Source organism: Amblyomma maculatum, unplaced genomic scaffold (assembly GCF_055883805.1).
Source record: "Amblyomma maculatum isolate TAMU_Amacu unplaced genomic scaffold, ASM5588380v1 scaffold_13, whole genome shotgun sequence".
In the NCBI taxonomy this organism is placed as follows: Eukaryota; Metazoa; Arthropoda; class Arachnida; order Ixodida; family Ixodidae; genus Amblyomma; species Amblyomma maculatum.
Window position 1 is genome coordinate 4,578,558 of NW_028146738.1, and position 14,379 is coordinate 4,592,936.

Here is a 14,379-nt window from a genome sequence, read left to right on the forward strand (position 1 = left end):
ACGTTTATTTTGAGATAAGGAAAGGGATGTTTGGATGCGGTCCCCAGTCTGGGAATGCAGCGGCTACCGCTGTTGCCTCATGCTGCTGAAATTTAGCCACTAGGGCGGCTCGTCATATTGAAAAGTCCTATATAAATTTCGTGCCAGATTGGTATGCCGATTTATTGTGCAGGCTGAGCCAGCGTAAATTTGGTGGAGCTGCGATTCCAGAACTTCATGTATTTACTGTGACTGTGGTTTCTGAATACAACAGCAGCCCAGGCTCAAAAAAACGTGCGGAGCTATAAATTAATAGTGCTTCATTACAAAAAATTAAAACAGCAAAAACAACTGGCGCACCAACTATGTTTCGAACTACGGTCCTTCTATACCACATTTCGTTGCTCTAACTACACCAGATCAAGATATGTTAAGCCGGTAATATTTCTTTTTATCTAGCATAACATTTCTGTTTCGCATTTTGTATCTTGTTCTCGGATATAGGAAATGCTGTCACCGTTCACCTATCACCCTTTACGCTCTGTAAATCTTTTTCCTCGCTATTAGGAGGGATCACCAGTGTCCCACATTTTTATAACTAATCAATATTTCACTCCATATCTCGCAACATTCTCATTTACTCGTGCTGGATAATTTCTAATTGTCTTAGAATGCTTGTAATTTTTGCTACATACACAGATATCTGGTGCAATAACACTTGTCATAGCGCATTGTTTAGCTTCGCATGCTGCCAGCGGAGCAGTGACGCCAATGAATGCACTTCCGAGTGTTTTGCATTAATAGACACTGAGAGAAGCGTCGCCTGATATCCATCTATCAGTGCATATTTTGGGGGTCGGCGTTGCGTTTCACTTATTCACGAGGACATTTTTGTAGTCGCTAGCGAAATACTACGCTCTTTCTTGCACTTTGGCGTCGAAGGCTGTCCTTAATTGTTGATATAAAAGTACGCCGCAAGATCGGACAAGCTGAATTGATTGTTGCTTGGGATTAACGAAACGCTCTAGGGACAGAACGCGAGAAACAGAGGCAATGCGCGTATGCAATTGCTTTAGTACGCGGCTCTGACTAGCATTGAGGTAGTTAGAAAAGGTGCGTATCCCACATGTGCACATACGTTTTAATGCATATGTTTATGTGTTCACACATATTTACTATGCTGGCATGATTTTTAACCATGCTAGTATGCTTCGCTGTGACCTCTCTTTGAAGCTTCATCGACCGGTCCACGGCGTGAGTTGAGAAATGACAATAATATGTCCATAATCAATTTCATACATGCTGGTTTCTCCGGTTTGAGATCCGATCTGTCCATGGCGTGCCTGGTTTGAGTTCTGAACAGGACAGGGTTTGTCCGGTATGTGTGCTCCATTACGGACCTGTCCGACCGGTTCAAGATCTATACTGAATTGTTACGTCTGGTTTGAGATGCATGCCGGTAATGGTCTGGCCGGTTTAGCTCCATACCGAACCTAACCGTCCGCCTGATCCGAGAGCAATACCAAACATGCTCTGTCTGGTTCGATCGGTATACCGGACGTGGACTACCCGGTATTATATATGGTTGATCTGTTCAGTTCGAGTATTATACGGTCCGGTATAAGCCTGTTTAAATTTTTAGAGTACGAGGCGCACCATTGGGATATTTTACAGTAACATGCAAATCCGGTAAAAACCGGCATTTTTCAGGAGGCTGAAGCTATTGGAAGATTATGGAGTGGGTTGTGTGTGTGCGGGTGCCTTCGTATGGGGCTCCAGCGGCTGCCGCTACCGCCTGATGTTGCTGCAGTTTAAGGAGCACCCTATATGGCCGCTCTATAATTGCGAACACCCAACACCGTCACCGGCAGACACAATTCCGAATCTTGATGTCTTTGTAACTAAGTATCTATGTAACCAGAAAGCAAAATCTGCACCGTTGTATTTACGGCGCAGGATGGAGCTATTTTAATACCCCTCCCCGCTGTGACGCCCAGAAGCTGCGTTATTTTTTCCCACCTCCGTGTGAGACAGATAATGCAAGAACTCGTAAAAAAAAGACAGATTAGAATCATAAATAACCGCCGCGCAGCTATGGGGTTAATAAAAGTAACTTTTGGAAAAACAATGTGAATATAATATACGAATGCAATTTAGAAAAAAATAACAATAAAATAAGCTTCCTACGCCACTACACGTGATAGTAGACATATTACTTTGAGAGTTTTGCATGTTTTATACGTACAGTCGTGAGCAAACATGGTATACAACACTCAGCCGCTGACAATGCTCATAAAAACTGCTTTGAAATGCTGTATAGCGACAGCGTCAGGGACAGCGATAGCGACACATTCATGAGGATAAAATGGGGCACCGTCACTATTGCCTCAATCTCAGATAGCTGTTGGTAGATGAACTTGGAATGGTTTTCCGGAGCTCCGCCACCGACTGTGATGTATACCACTTTTGCTCACGACTGTACATACACAGTTAAATATGTATTTCAGTTTTCACTGATCACTGATCATTAATGCATAGCCGTTAGACCACCGTAGAGCTTCGTCAGCAGAAATCTTCATGCTTAGGTTTCAGCCAACAAGCGTGTTTCTAACATTATGTAAATTCTGTCCTCAGTTAATTTTCTTGACAAAACTTAATAATTTCATTTCCCTGTTTCAGGCAGCATCTCCTCGTCGATATTCTGGGCGCTATCATCTTCATTACCATCGTTGTATTTGTGATTACCAAAATCAGGTCACATGGCGAGAAAGACGCTTCTAAGGACTGCCTCATCATCCGAACGCCTTCCGGTGTAATTGAGGGAACCCTCATTAGGTTTCGTATAAAAGGCGAAACATACAGTACGGTCGCATTTTATGGCATTCCTTTCGCTGACCCACCTACAGGGGCAAACAGATTTGCCGAGCCCATGTGCGCCAAGCCTTGGAGCGGCATATTTAACGCCACGTACATGCGACCGCCCTGCGCCCAGTTGGACAACATGTTGCCAAAAAACTACACCATCGACGCGTCCAATACTACCGAGGACTGTCTGCACATAAACATGTGGGTGCCGGGGTCTTGCGTACGCAAGGCGCGTCGCCATGCTATCGTCTTCTGGCTCTACGGCGGTGCGTTTGTAGGCGGCGGCAACAGCTACGACTATTACGACGGCCGCTTCGTAGCGGGTCTCGGAGACGTGGTGGTGGCTTCGCCCAACTACCGCCTCAATCTCTTCGGCTTCCTCAACTCGGGCACGGATGATTTGCCCGGAAATATGGGGCTGCACGACCAGCTACTGGCTGCGCGTTGGCTCCACACCAACGCTGAGTACTTCGGCGGCGACAGCGACCGCATTTTGGCCATCGGCCAGAGTGCCGGAGGCATCTCTTTCTCTCTAATGATGATCAGCCCACTGTTGTCACAGTACGGCACGTTCCGCAGATTTTATCTCATGAGTGCCACTGCGAAGATGCCATTTCCCTCAAACCAGGGCTCTTCCGCAAGAAAAAATTTCGCGTACATAGCTGAAAATAGTGGATGCCGGGCGGACTCCGTGGTGGACAGTCTGCGCTGCCTCAAAGAAATGAACACGTCCACACTCTTGGAGGCCTTTAAAAAATCAGCTGTTTGGTTGGTTCCCTCCTTTGTAGGTCCGTTGCTCCCGGGTAGCGCAAACGACCTCCTGAAGCGCTTCCTCCCGTCCCGAGCTGGGGACGCAGTTATTACAACCACGCTTACAGAGGGGGGGTCCTTCTTCGAGTTGCTCATGCCCGGCTACATAGGATCCGGGAAACCTATGACCAAAGAGATGATCATACGCTTGTTCGAGCCCCTGTTAGCTGGCGTGGATGAATCTCTAGTCCAACAACTTCTTTATTTTGTTGGAATGCACTACGACCTTGAGCATTCGAACTACAAGGGCTTGATTGACCTAATCGGCGACCTGCTCTTTCGATGTCCGACGTTCAACTTTGGGAAGACCCTAGCTGGAGTGGGAAGGAACGTGTACCACATGGTGTACGCCTACAAGCCGTCCTTCAGTGTGTTTAGTGTGGAGACTGCGACGCATGGGGACGACCTGGGGATGCTATTCGGACTACCGTTTCTGTACCCGCACATGTCCAATGATAAAGACAAAGAGGTCTCCTACCGCATGATGCTGACTGTGGCTAACTTCGCCAAGAATGGGTAAGCATTCTTCGATACCCTAATACCCCATTTTGTGAAGGGAAGTTTTGAGCGTTCTCTAAACGTGTCAGTACTGAATCATACGAAAACGGGGCGCTTTGCATGGCGACCTCGTACAGTGTTTAGGTTCCGGAAAGGGGGGTGCTTCACTTTTGCCATATAATTTAGGCACCGATTCTAACAAGGGCACCAAGGCGTCTTTCGTGCACGAAACATCTCTAAAAGTAAAATGTAATGAAAAATTTCAGATGCGGGACGCTCAAGTAGCTAGTGTTATTTTCGGAGCTCACCAAAAGCGCAGTATCTAATTGAAATCTCGCTTTCACCTATGCAAGCGCTCTCACGTAAGTGCGTGCAGGTGTGATCCTGGCCACCATCGACGCAAGTACCGCAAAAAACAATCATTTTTGCCCTGAACGGGAATCAAATTTAAGTGGTATTTTTCTTCTAGCTTAAGAAAAGCTGGAACTTGAAGTACAGGAATAAGCCGATGAAGAAGTAAAACATTTTTTAGGGCAAACACTGAGGCCCAGTGAACGAGCGCTTGAAGGTCAATTCTTCATCTGCGGAGCTTGAATGGAGCCAAACGCTCTCAGAAGGACAGGGAGGGCAAGGAAAATAAGGCAAATTAATAGCAGTGCTAAACCAAAGGATCAAGGAGATTTTTGAAAAGGGTGCTTTAATATCCATCATGTCCACATTATCAACCAGGGAGAAAGACAGCGTTATACATGCACTCATTGATTGCGAAAAAGCATTTGACTGAGGCGAAACATTATCAACACTAGGGAGAAAGACAGCGTTATAAATGCACTCATTGATTGCGAAAAAGCATTAGACTGAGGCGAAACATCGGCAGTCACGCCGGCATCGCGAAATCAGGGTGTAGATGAGCCGTTTGTGAAAGTCCTTGAAGATATTATAGTGACGGCACAGCAATTATAATTCTGCACAGAGAAAATCATAAAATACCCATAAAGAAAGGCGTTACGAAATGAAACATGATCTCCACAGTACTATCCACAGCTTGCACAGAAAACGTGTAGCGGAACGTGGAGGGGTGGGGGGGGGGGAGTCAACTGGGTGGATGAGGTTAAGAAGCTCACAGGGATCAGGTCGATGCAAATAGCACATCATCATCACCATCGTAAGCCTGACACCCACTGCAGATCGAAGGCCTCTCCCATATTTCTCCAATTAACTCGGTTCTGTGCTAGCTGCATCCACTTGACCCTTACGAACTTCTTAACCTCATCAGCCCACCGGTACTTTCTAACGCCCCTTGTCACGCTTTCGTTCCCTTGGAATCCAGTTTGTTACCCTAAGCGACCATTGGTTATCCTCTCTTCGCACTACATGTCCTGCCCATGCCCATTTCTTCTTAATTTCCACTAGAACGTCAGTACTTGAGTTATTTCTCTGACCCAATCTGCATGCTTCCTATCTCTTAATGTTACCCCTACCATTTTTATTTCCATAGCCCTCAGCGTTGTCCTCAACATAAGTAAAACCCTCTTGGTTAGCCTCCGCGTTTCAGCCCCATAGGTAGTACAGGTGAGATGCAACTGTTGTATACTTTCCTCTTGAGCAATAGCGGTAAATTGCTAGTCAATATCTGCGAGTGCTTGCGAAATGCGCTCCATCCTAATCTTATTCTTTTTGTTATTTCCTTTTCATGATCTGGATCTGCGGTTACTACCTGTCCTAAGTAGACATATTCGCCTAGTACTTCCAGTGACTCGCTACCTAACGTAAACTGCTCTTCCTTCCCGAGGCTGTTGAACATTACCTTAGTCTTCTGGATATTGATTTTCAAGCCTACCTTTCTACTTTTCCTGTCTAGGTCATCAAGCATTATTTGCAGTTCATCCCCCGAGTTACTTAGCAAGGCAATGTCATCAGCAAATCGCAGATTACTGAAGTATTCTCCATCTACCCTTATTCCTATCTGCTCCCATTCCAAGTCTCAGAATACTTCCTCTAAGCAAGCTGTGAATAGTGCTGGGGAGATCGTGTCTCCTTGCCTAACACCTTTATGGGAATTTTGTTACTCCTTTTTGCATAACTATGGTTGCTGTGCAGCCACTACATTTTCCAGCACTTCACGTACGACTCGTCTACTCCCTGATTTCGCAATGCCTGCATCACCGCCAAGGTTTCTACTGAGTCAAATGCGTTTTCGTAATCGATGAATGCTATGTATAAGGGCTGGTTACATTCCGAGCATTTTTCTATCACCTGGTTGATGGTATGGATATGCTCGATAGTAGAGTACCGTTTCCAAAACCCTGCTTGATCATTTGCTTGATTGCAGTCTAAGGTTGTCCTGATTCAATTAGCGATTACCTTAGTAAATACCTTATATGTAACAGACCGTAAGCTGATTGGTCTGTAATTTTTAATGTCCTTAGCGTTCCCTTTCTTATGAATGAGGATAATGTTTGCATTCTTCCATGGTTCCGGTACCGTCGATGACACCAGGCACTGCGTATACAGGGTGGCCAGTTTTTCTAGCACGATATCCTCCCTGTCCTTCAACAAATCTGTAGTTATCTGATCCTCTCCAGCTGATTTTCCCCTTTTCATAGTTTGCAATGCTTTCTTGACCTGGTCCTTCGGCACTATTGGAACGACTGACTGTTTTTTCCTACGGCCAATTTCATTACGGTCCTGACTACTTTGGCTATTGTAGAGATCTCTATAGAACTCCTCGGCTACTTTGACTATCTTGTCCATATTCGGGATGACGTTGCCCGCCTTGTCGCTTAGCGCATACATCTGGTTTTTGCCTTTGCCCAATTTCTTCTTTACCGCTTAAAGGCTTCACCCGTTCTTTACAGCATGCTCAATTTTCTCCATGTTATACTTCCTTATATCGACCACCTTGCGCTTTTTAATTAGCTTTGATATCTCAGCAAATTCTATCTGGTCTGTTGGATTGGACGCTTTCATACTCTGGCATTTCTTAATCAAATCTTTCGTCTCCTTAGACAGCTTACCGGTATCCTCTCTAGCTATCCTACCGCCTACTTCCACAGCATACTCAGTAATGATATCTCTGAAATCATTGCTCATTGTTTCTAGGGTAATGTCGGAATCCTCGGTTAGAGCTGAATATCTATTCTGTAGCAAGAACCTGAACTCTTCTGCCCTCCCCCTCAGCGCTAATTCGTTAATGGGTTTCATTCCTACTAATTTTTTGCGTTCCTTCTTCAGATTTAGGCTAATTCGGGACCTCACCATCCTGTGTTCACTACATTGCGCTTACCCGATTACCTCTACATGTTGCATAATGGCGGTGATTGAACACAGTATGAAGTCAATTTCATTTTTAGTCTCCCCGTTACGACTTTTTCATGTCCATTTCCGGTTCTTCCGTTTGCTGAAGAAGATATTCATGATTCTTAACTTATTACGTTATGCTCTGCAAACTCAACTAGTAACTCCCCCTGCTATTCCTAGTACCAATGCCCTTGTCACCTACTGCCTGGTCTCCTGCCTGCTTTTTCCCTACCTTGACATTGAAGTCGCCCATTATTACAGTATACTGCGTCTTTACTTTTCGCATTGCCAATTCTACATCTTCGTAGAAGCTTTCAACTGCCTGGTCGTCAAAACTACATGTATGTACATAGGCCTGTACAACCTTCAGTTTATACCGCTTATTAAGCCTAATTACGATGCCTTCCGCCCTCTCATTAATACTATATAATTCATCTATATTACTCGCTATATACTTATTGACAAGGAAACCTATTCCTAGTTCTCGCCTCTCCGGTAAACCTTGATAAAACAGTACATGCCCATCCTTCAGTACAGTATATGCCTCATTCGGCCTCCTAACCTCACTAAGCCCTATGACATCCCATTTCATACCCTCTAGTTCCTTTAACAGCACTGCTAAACTAGCTTCACTAGCTAGGGTTCTAGCGTTAAACTTTGCCAAGGTCAGTTTCTAATGGCGGCCTGTCCAACGGAGCCAGGAATTCCTAGCACCCCCTGCTGCGTCACAGGTCTGACCTGCCGCCGTGGTCAGTTGTTCCGCAGCCGCTGGTGACTTCGGCGACGCTACAGCTGTGAGTCTATGGGAGACACCCAAGCGCCGTCTCTAGGCTACCGTTAATTGCTCACGTCGGTGGCTCCCCTTGCGTTCCCTAGTTCGTGTATTGTATTTGCAGCGCGCTTTGCTACCAGTCTTGACCTCGTACCTCTAATGTCTCATACTTTCTTGTTAGCATACAGTCCTAAGCTACCATGCTATTGATGTTCGTAATTGGGCAACCGACATATAAGGCACCGCATTAATGAAACCGCGCAAACATGCCTGCGTGGCCTAAGCAAACAGCACCATCCCAAATGCCTGTCAGATCGACTGTTATCTCATCCATCTCAAATAACCAATCCGAGTTGGCAGCTCCTCTAAACTTTGTGACAGCGTGTGGTATCGTTACGTCGCGCAAACCATCAACGATTTGTTGCTCGGCCATATGTCACATAAGTGCTACCCGCTGGAACAGTGCTCTGAAATATATCACAAGCATGGCGGTAAGCAACGTTTACGTATATTAAAGCCTCCATTGCAAAATTGGAAAAACTAAGCAAGTACCTATTTAGCCACCAGGCTTCAGGTGGGTGCTAGGTGGCGGCTGTTTCAAACTCGCGCTTACTGAGCTTCCTACACTCTTCGACGTGGCCGTCTAGCGCGGATCTCGTCAGAGACGACAATTTCCAGAGTAGAAATTCCGCCCTCTGTACGTTGCGCCGGTGCCTTCCTAGCTGCTTTAGGATCCCACCGCACCTTGATCTTTATATCGTCGATCGGCTTCTCTCTGTTGCGATAAGCAACTTCCTTTTCTCTACACCAGCTGCCAGCCTCCCAGCGCTTTTGCGGCCACCCGCGGACACAGAGTTCCCTCACGCCAACGCTTTCGGTTCCGAGCTACTGTTATTTATGTGGGTGATACAAGGATTAAGACGCGAAACTATGAGCGGGATAGCGTCACTCATGTCAGCGTTAATATCCCTCGTGAGCTTGACGCGATGTCACTGGCTATCGGCGCAAGTGATGGGAATGAAAGCCGTTGCGGGAGGTTTATTATACTGATCTTATTTTGATTTTCATTTCTCCGTCGGAGAAAGCGCCTCTTCATTTTCTCCGCTTATTTGTTTCCCTATTTCCCTTATCGCCGCCAATCTCTGTTGTGATCTTTATTTGTTTTTGAGGCCGCCTCGATCGTCTGACCATGGCTGCGTATTTCAGCCGTAGCAGCTACAGCGGCAATATAAACACACGTTCAAAAAGAAACAGCTCATTGTATTGATCAAGCGCCGTGGCGCCCTCCTGCATGCCATCAACGAAGTATGCATTATCATCATCATCAGCCGAACTGTGCCTACTGTAGGCGGTTGGCATGTTCCATACTGCTCCAATTAACCTGGTCATTTGATAGCTGCATCCAAATGGACCTTGTAAACTTCTTATCATCACCCGCCCACCTAATATTCTGCCGCCTCCTGCTACACTTCCTTCCATTTCAAACTAATTTGTTACTTTTAAGAATGATCGGTTATCCCCTCTTTGCACTACACGGCTTGCCCAGGCCAATTTGTTCTTGGTTTCTACTAGATGCCATTAGCTGTAGTGAATTATCGGACCTGCTATGCACGCTTCCGATCTCTTAACGTAACAGCTGCCATTTTTCTTTCCGTGGCTATCTGCGTTGCCCTCATCTTAACTAGAACTCTCTTCGTTAGCCTCCGGAACATCACTTCACAGAGGATAATTGCCGTCAGCAGTCCGGGATCGTGCAACAATTACCGCACCCACCGTCACTTCCAGAACGTTCACCCCCAACTTTCCCTCGTCTAGATAGGGTACTGTCACCTTATGCGCACGTCCTAACTACCATCCATTTCCAGAAGAGAGGCCTCTATTCCCTCTGGAGACAGAAGGCCGCCTCCATGTATCCTCCATGTACCCCCTCGTCAGCCACCGTCACCTTCTAAAAGCGCTACGTCTACTTCCGCTAGATAGGATGCTGGCTCTTTCTGCACACTTCTCCTATCGTCATCCTCCAAGAGGGTCACCCCCCCCCCTTGTTCACCTCCAGAAGACCCTCATGCACAGCACTCACCACAAGAGTACACGGACCTCACCCTACAAGCGCACAGCAGGAAAAAATCGACTGCTAATTAAAATTGGAAAATATCATGTGAGAGCAATGAACATTTCACTGAATATTTAACTACTGCTGCTGCTTGCTCAAATTTCGAACATGACAACGTGTGGCCAATATCTGAAGAGCGCTATAGTTCTCGCCAGAACTGTCCGGAGATTGCCGCCGACTCCAAGTTAGACATTGATCTTTCAAATTAGTATGCACGCAAAGGCATCTGTTAGAAATGACGCGAAAAACTTTGTATTTTTATTTTCTTGCATGCGACAACAAATTGCAAATATTTTGCACCTCTGTTAAGCGTCACTGAATGTTTCGAAAAAAAAAAAAATGTTAGTCCAAGCTTCTTTGCGATCAGACCATTCAGGCGTCCTGACATTCGGGATAATGTGCGAAGGTTTAATTGGCATGCACACATTTAAAATCCACCACTAGAGGTACGTAGCCAATAAGAATAAAAGAGAAACTGTAATTGCAGGAACCATGGCTGTCACGCAGAGTTGAGGCACAGCGGAAAGCGCACACAATCTGCTCCACATATCACAGTGGCTGGATCACAGGCTAGCCTAATATATCGAAGCAACACCTGGCGCCGTCTAATCTAGCACGACGCGTCTAAAGTAGGAGTGACGCTACAGAGATTTTTGCGATCCCCTGCAGAGAAGCGGGCGCCTTTAGAGTGCGCGCAACGCAGTTTTGCCAAACTCTAAGATGTACCGCAATATTGTGATCGCAGCAGTGCTATCACAATATTGGATCACAATAGGGATAACTTGAATCCAAGGGTCCTGGCAGGCTGGTCCACACCAGCGGACGGCCGCCGACGCCAGCCGCGGGCGCCAGATGTTCGGTGAACGGAGCATTTACCGTCTTCTTTCCATTGCAATCTGAGTTGTTACCGCGCTTTAACCAGTCCTTGTGAATGTGCCTGCGTGGCCTAAGGGTAAAATGAATTCAAATGACCAGACAGCATGACTCGGATATCATCCTCTCATATGAAAGGACAGGCCCAAGTTGGCAGGTCCTACCACACGTTACATTAGTCAGCGCCTACGGCGAGTCAATGCTCGGCCATGTCAGCTGCCAGCTACCGCCTGCCAGCGCCATGCTCGTAATTTTTCGCTCGCAGCGCGTAATTTCGGTGACGGGGTCTTCACACTCTGGCGTTACACCGTTTCAAGCCAATACTGTGATTCGCTTCTTTCTTTAAGTACATGCCCGAACAATCCCGGCCATAGTTCTACGGACCACGCCTCGGCGATAAAAACATTTGTCAAGTTGAACCTAGCGATTATTAGGAACTATCTTAAACACGTAAACGCATTCCACTGGTTCGGTAGCGTACGGATCCAATTGACCATCAGATATTCCCTACGAAAGGCGTAAAAAAATTCCAAACACTAGAAGCTTGCACCATAATATTACGACCGCAAATGTGCGTTTGTGTGTGGTCTCTGTGCTGTACTATCTACTAGGCTCATTTCTATGTTCCTTTTGCTGCGATCAGACCTCCTACACCTCATGTTGCCGGGCACTTTCGCGTGCCGCTCTGGCAATCGTGATTTTCGTGGAGAATAACGTAAATACCTCTCTCCCGACGGATGTCGTGACGCACCAGGTGCAGCTGACACTGCGCTGTAGCAAACTGCGTCGCACTGATCGCTTCACTCGTTCAGCTCGCGTAAAAAATACCCTAAGCCTACTGCGTCTTTGCGTGCGCGCATCTTGACTGGAACGTAGACAGCATTGTCAAAGGAGTTCGCTGGATTAACTGGGAGCAACTCAGTAAAGCGTCACAATGTAGGACACAAGAGACAGTTCTCTAAATTGTAAGCTTTTTTTTTTCTTTTGCGAACTCAAATTTCGTGTCGTTTCGCTGGCCACGTTGCCCTTCTAACCGAGCAGAAGCTCATTTGCCCGGACCGAAACGCTTAGAGCTCATATTATACAGGGGATCAAAATACGTCGAAAGCTGATATTTTGATTGATTATAAAGAGCCAATAGGGGTGGAAATTATTCCGTATTTCTCCACCACAGAATACCTCGTTACATCTTGTAGTTTCAGCACATGTATTAGTTGCTAATATTAGAGAACAAATAGCAGTGAAAAACAGCGAGGTCCCCCGTCTGTTTAGTAGCGATATTAAACAACGGCAACTTTAAAGGGAGCTCGAATGCGCAGGAAAATTCGAATAGCAGCTGCAGCTCACGTGTAACTACGCTCACCTATGGCTGAGGTTAATCGTACTTGGCTGAACAAGCGGTAAAAAGAGCAAGTTTATGAAGGTCTATTGATGTCTTTAACATGACCTTTCCACCATTTATGTCCTCTCGGTGAACAAGAACGGTAGTTGTGCTCGACGCTTTTTCCTCTGTGCACGTTATTTGTACCATCAGGCCGGATTTTCTTTTGTGCTTTCAGGAAGCACAAAACTTGGACCAAATGTTGGTACTATCTCGGTAACGACCGGTCCTACAATGGCCCGGACATTGCCAACTCCGTACCAACACTGGGCTTAAGATTTGTGCTGCCGGGGCTCTTTCTTCTTAAAAACAATATTTCAAACGGTGCCACCCTCCTGTTAAAGCCGAACGCTGAGTGGAATGAAAGATGGAGTAAAAGTATTAGCCTTATTTTTGCAGAAATAGTTCTTACTTCGCGATGAAAGCAATTTTAAGTCCATCGTTTCGTCTACACACATATAACCTGTAGGAAAAACGCTGAAGGCATCCTTGATTTGCACCATATAACTTGGCAGCTCTTCAAGATAAAACATCAATGGGGTGCTCACCTAGTTCGGACAAGTCTAAATAATGCAGCTCTGCTCTGCCAAACAAAATGGTTGTGAATAGCAAAAGATATGATAGAAGTGGGCCAGTGCGCCCCATCACGTCTTATAGCGCCTGCGTTTGCACCCTCAAATGGGCCCTTTCTTACTCGCAAGATAAGCAACAATTTGTCGCAACTATTTTTGCTCCAATGTTCGCGTGTGAAAGCGCAGCGCTTTAAAGAGCAGCAAAAAAAAAAAAAAAGTTTTTTTTTTTTTTTACTTCCGCGAAGTGGGTGCGAGGGTGATTATATTAAACTTGGTTTCAAGCAAACGAAAAACCTAGGATAAAGTATAGAATCATTTTTCAGAAAGTAAAGCGCGATGGCTTTTCTTCACAATGCGAGGAGTGTCCAAAAAGTAATATCCTTCGTTTCGTTTCCCCAACTTTTCAAAATTTATCAAATCCACAAAGGATGCAGCTACATACCAGCTGAGGCTAATATTATTTTCCTTGCAATCTCAGCAGAAATATATACCTTTGCACCACCGCCCGGCTACTTTCAATATCGTGTGTCCTATACCATCGCTTGTGAGTGTAAGAATAGACTTAGGACGGACGTAGAACCTGTTACAAAGTATTAAAGTCAGGGATCAGTAAGGAACGTTATCAAGCGGGAGCCGTAAAGCTCTTGCGGCGTGGCAATGATGTCTGCAATGAAAGATGATAGAGTAAACATTGTTATTTCGATTTTTGTTCCAGGTCTTTACCAACGCTTTCAGACGGCAGCCCTTGGCCGCTCTTCTCGAAGGCTACCGATTATTCCATAGTCGAGCAAACAAGCTCCGGTTACTCCCTCAGCGGCCCCAGCCACGACTGTACCGTGCCGAACCTCATTGATCAGTTCATGTCTGGCAAACCGTTGGTAAAGCGTGAAGGTACCTCCATCCCAAACTCAAGTTTCCCTCAAAACTTGAAAGAAATGCTGGCTTCATTACCGGCACTGGGGCACTGGATCCCCGGCGGCCATGTCGAGGTTGCCCGCATCCACTGATATTCTACTCTCATGTTTCGAATGCAAAAAATATTCAGAAAAGTAGTTTGACGAATCTCTTAAATATACACATCATGTTGAGCCTCCTCAAAATCGCTGCACACGGGAAAAGCGTTGGAACAAATGCGAAAGATTTCCAAACGCCAAAAAAATATATATTTCTTTTGGTTATTTGACTCTTATAAATCGCCTATCTAAAGTAAAATAAA

General features: G+C 45.8%; 1 protein-coding gene across 1 annotated transcript in view; it reads left to right on the plus strand.

Annotated features, from left to right (window-relative positions):
* The window catches only part of LOC146172121 (acetylcholinesterase-1-like), a 35,489-nt gene extending 21,319 nt beyond the window's left edge, over positions 1–14,170 (plus strand). The window contains exons 2-3 of the mRNA XM_084585974.1: positions 2,659–4,170; positions 13,879–14,170. Coding sequence (XP_084442100.1) covers positions 2,659–4,170; positions 13,879–14,170 — 1,804 coding nt within the window. The remainder of the gene's footprint in view (positions 1–2,658; positions 4,171–13,878) is intronic.
* Positions 14,171–14,379: the final 209 nt, after the last annotated feature.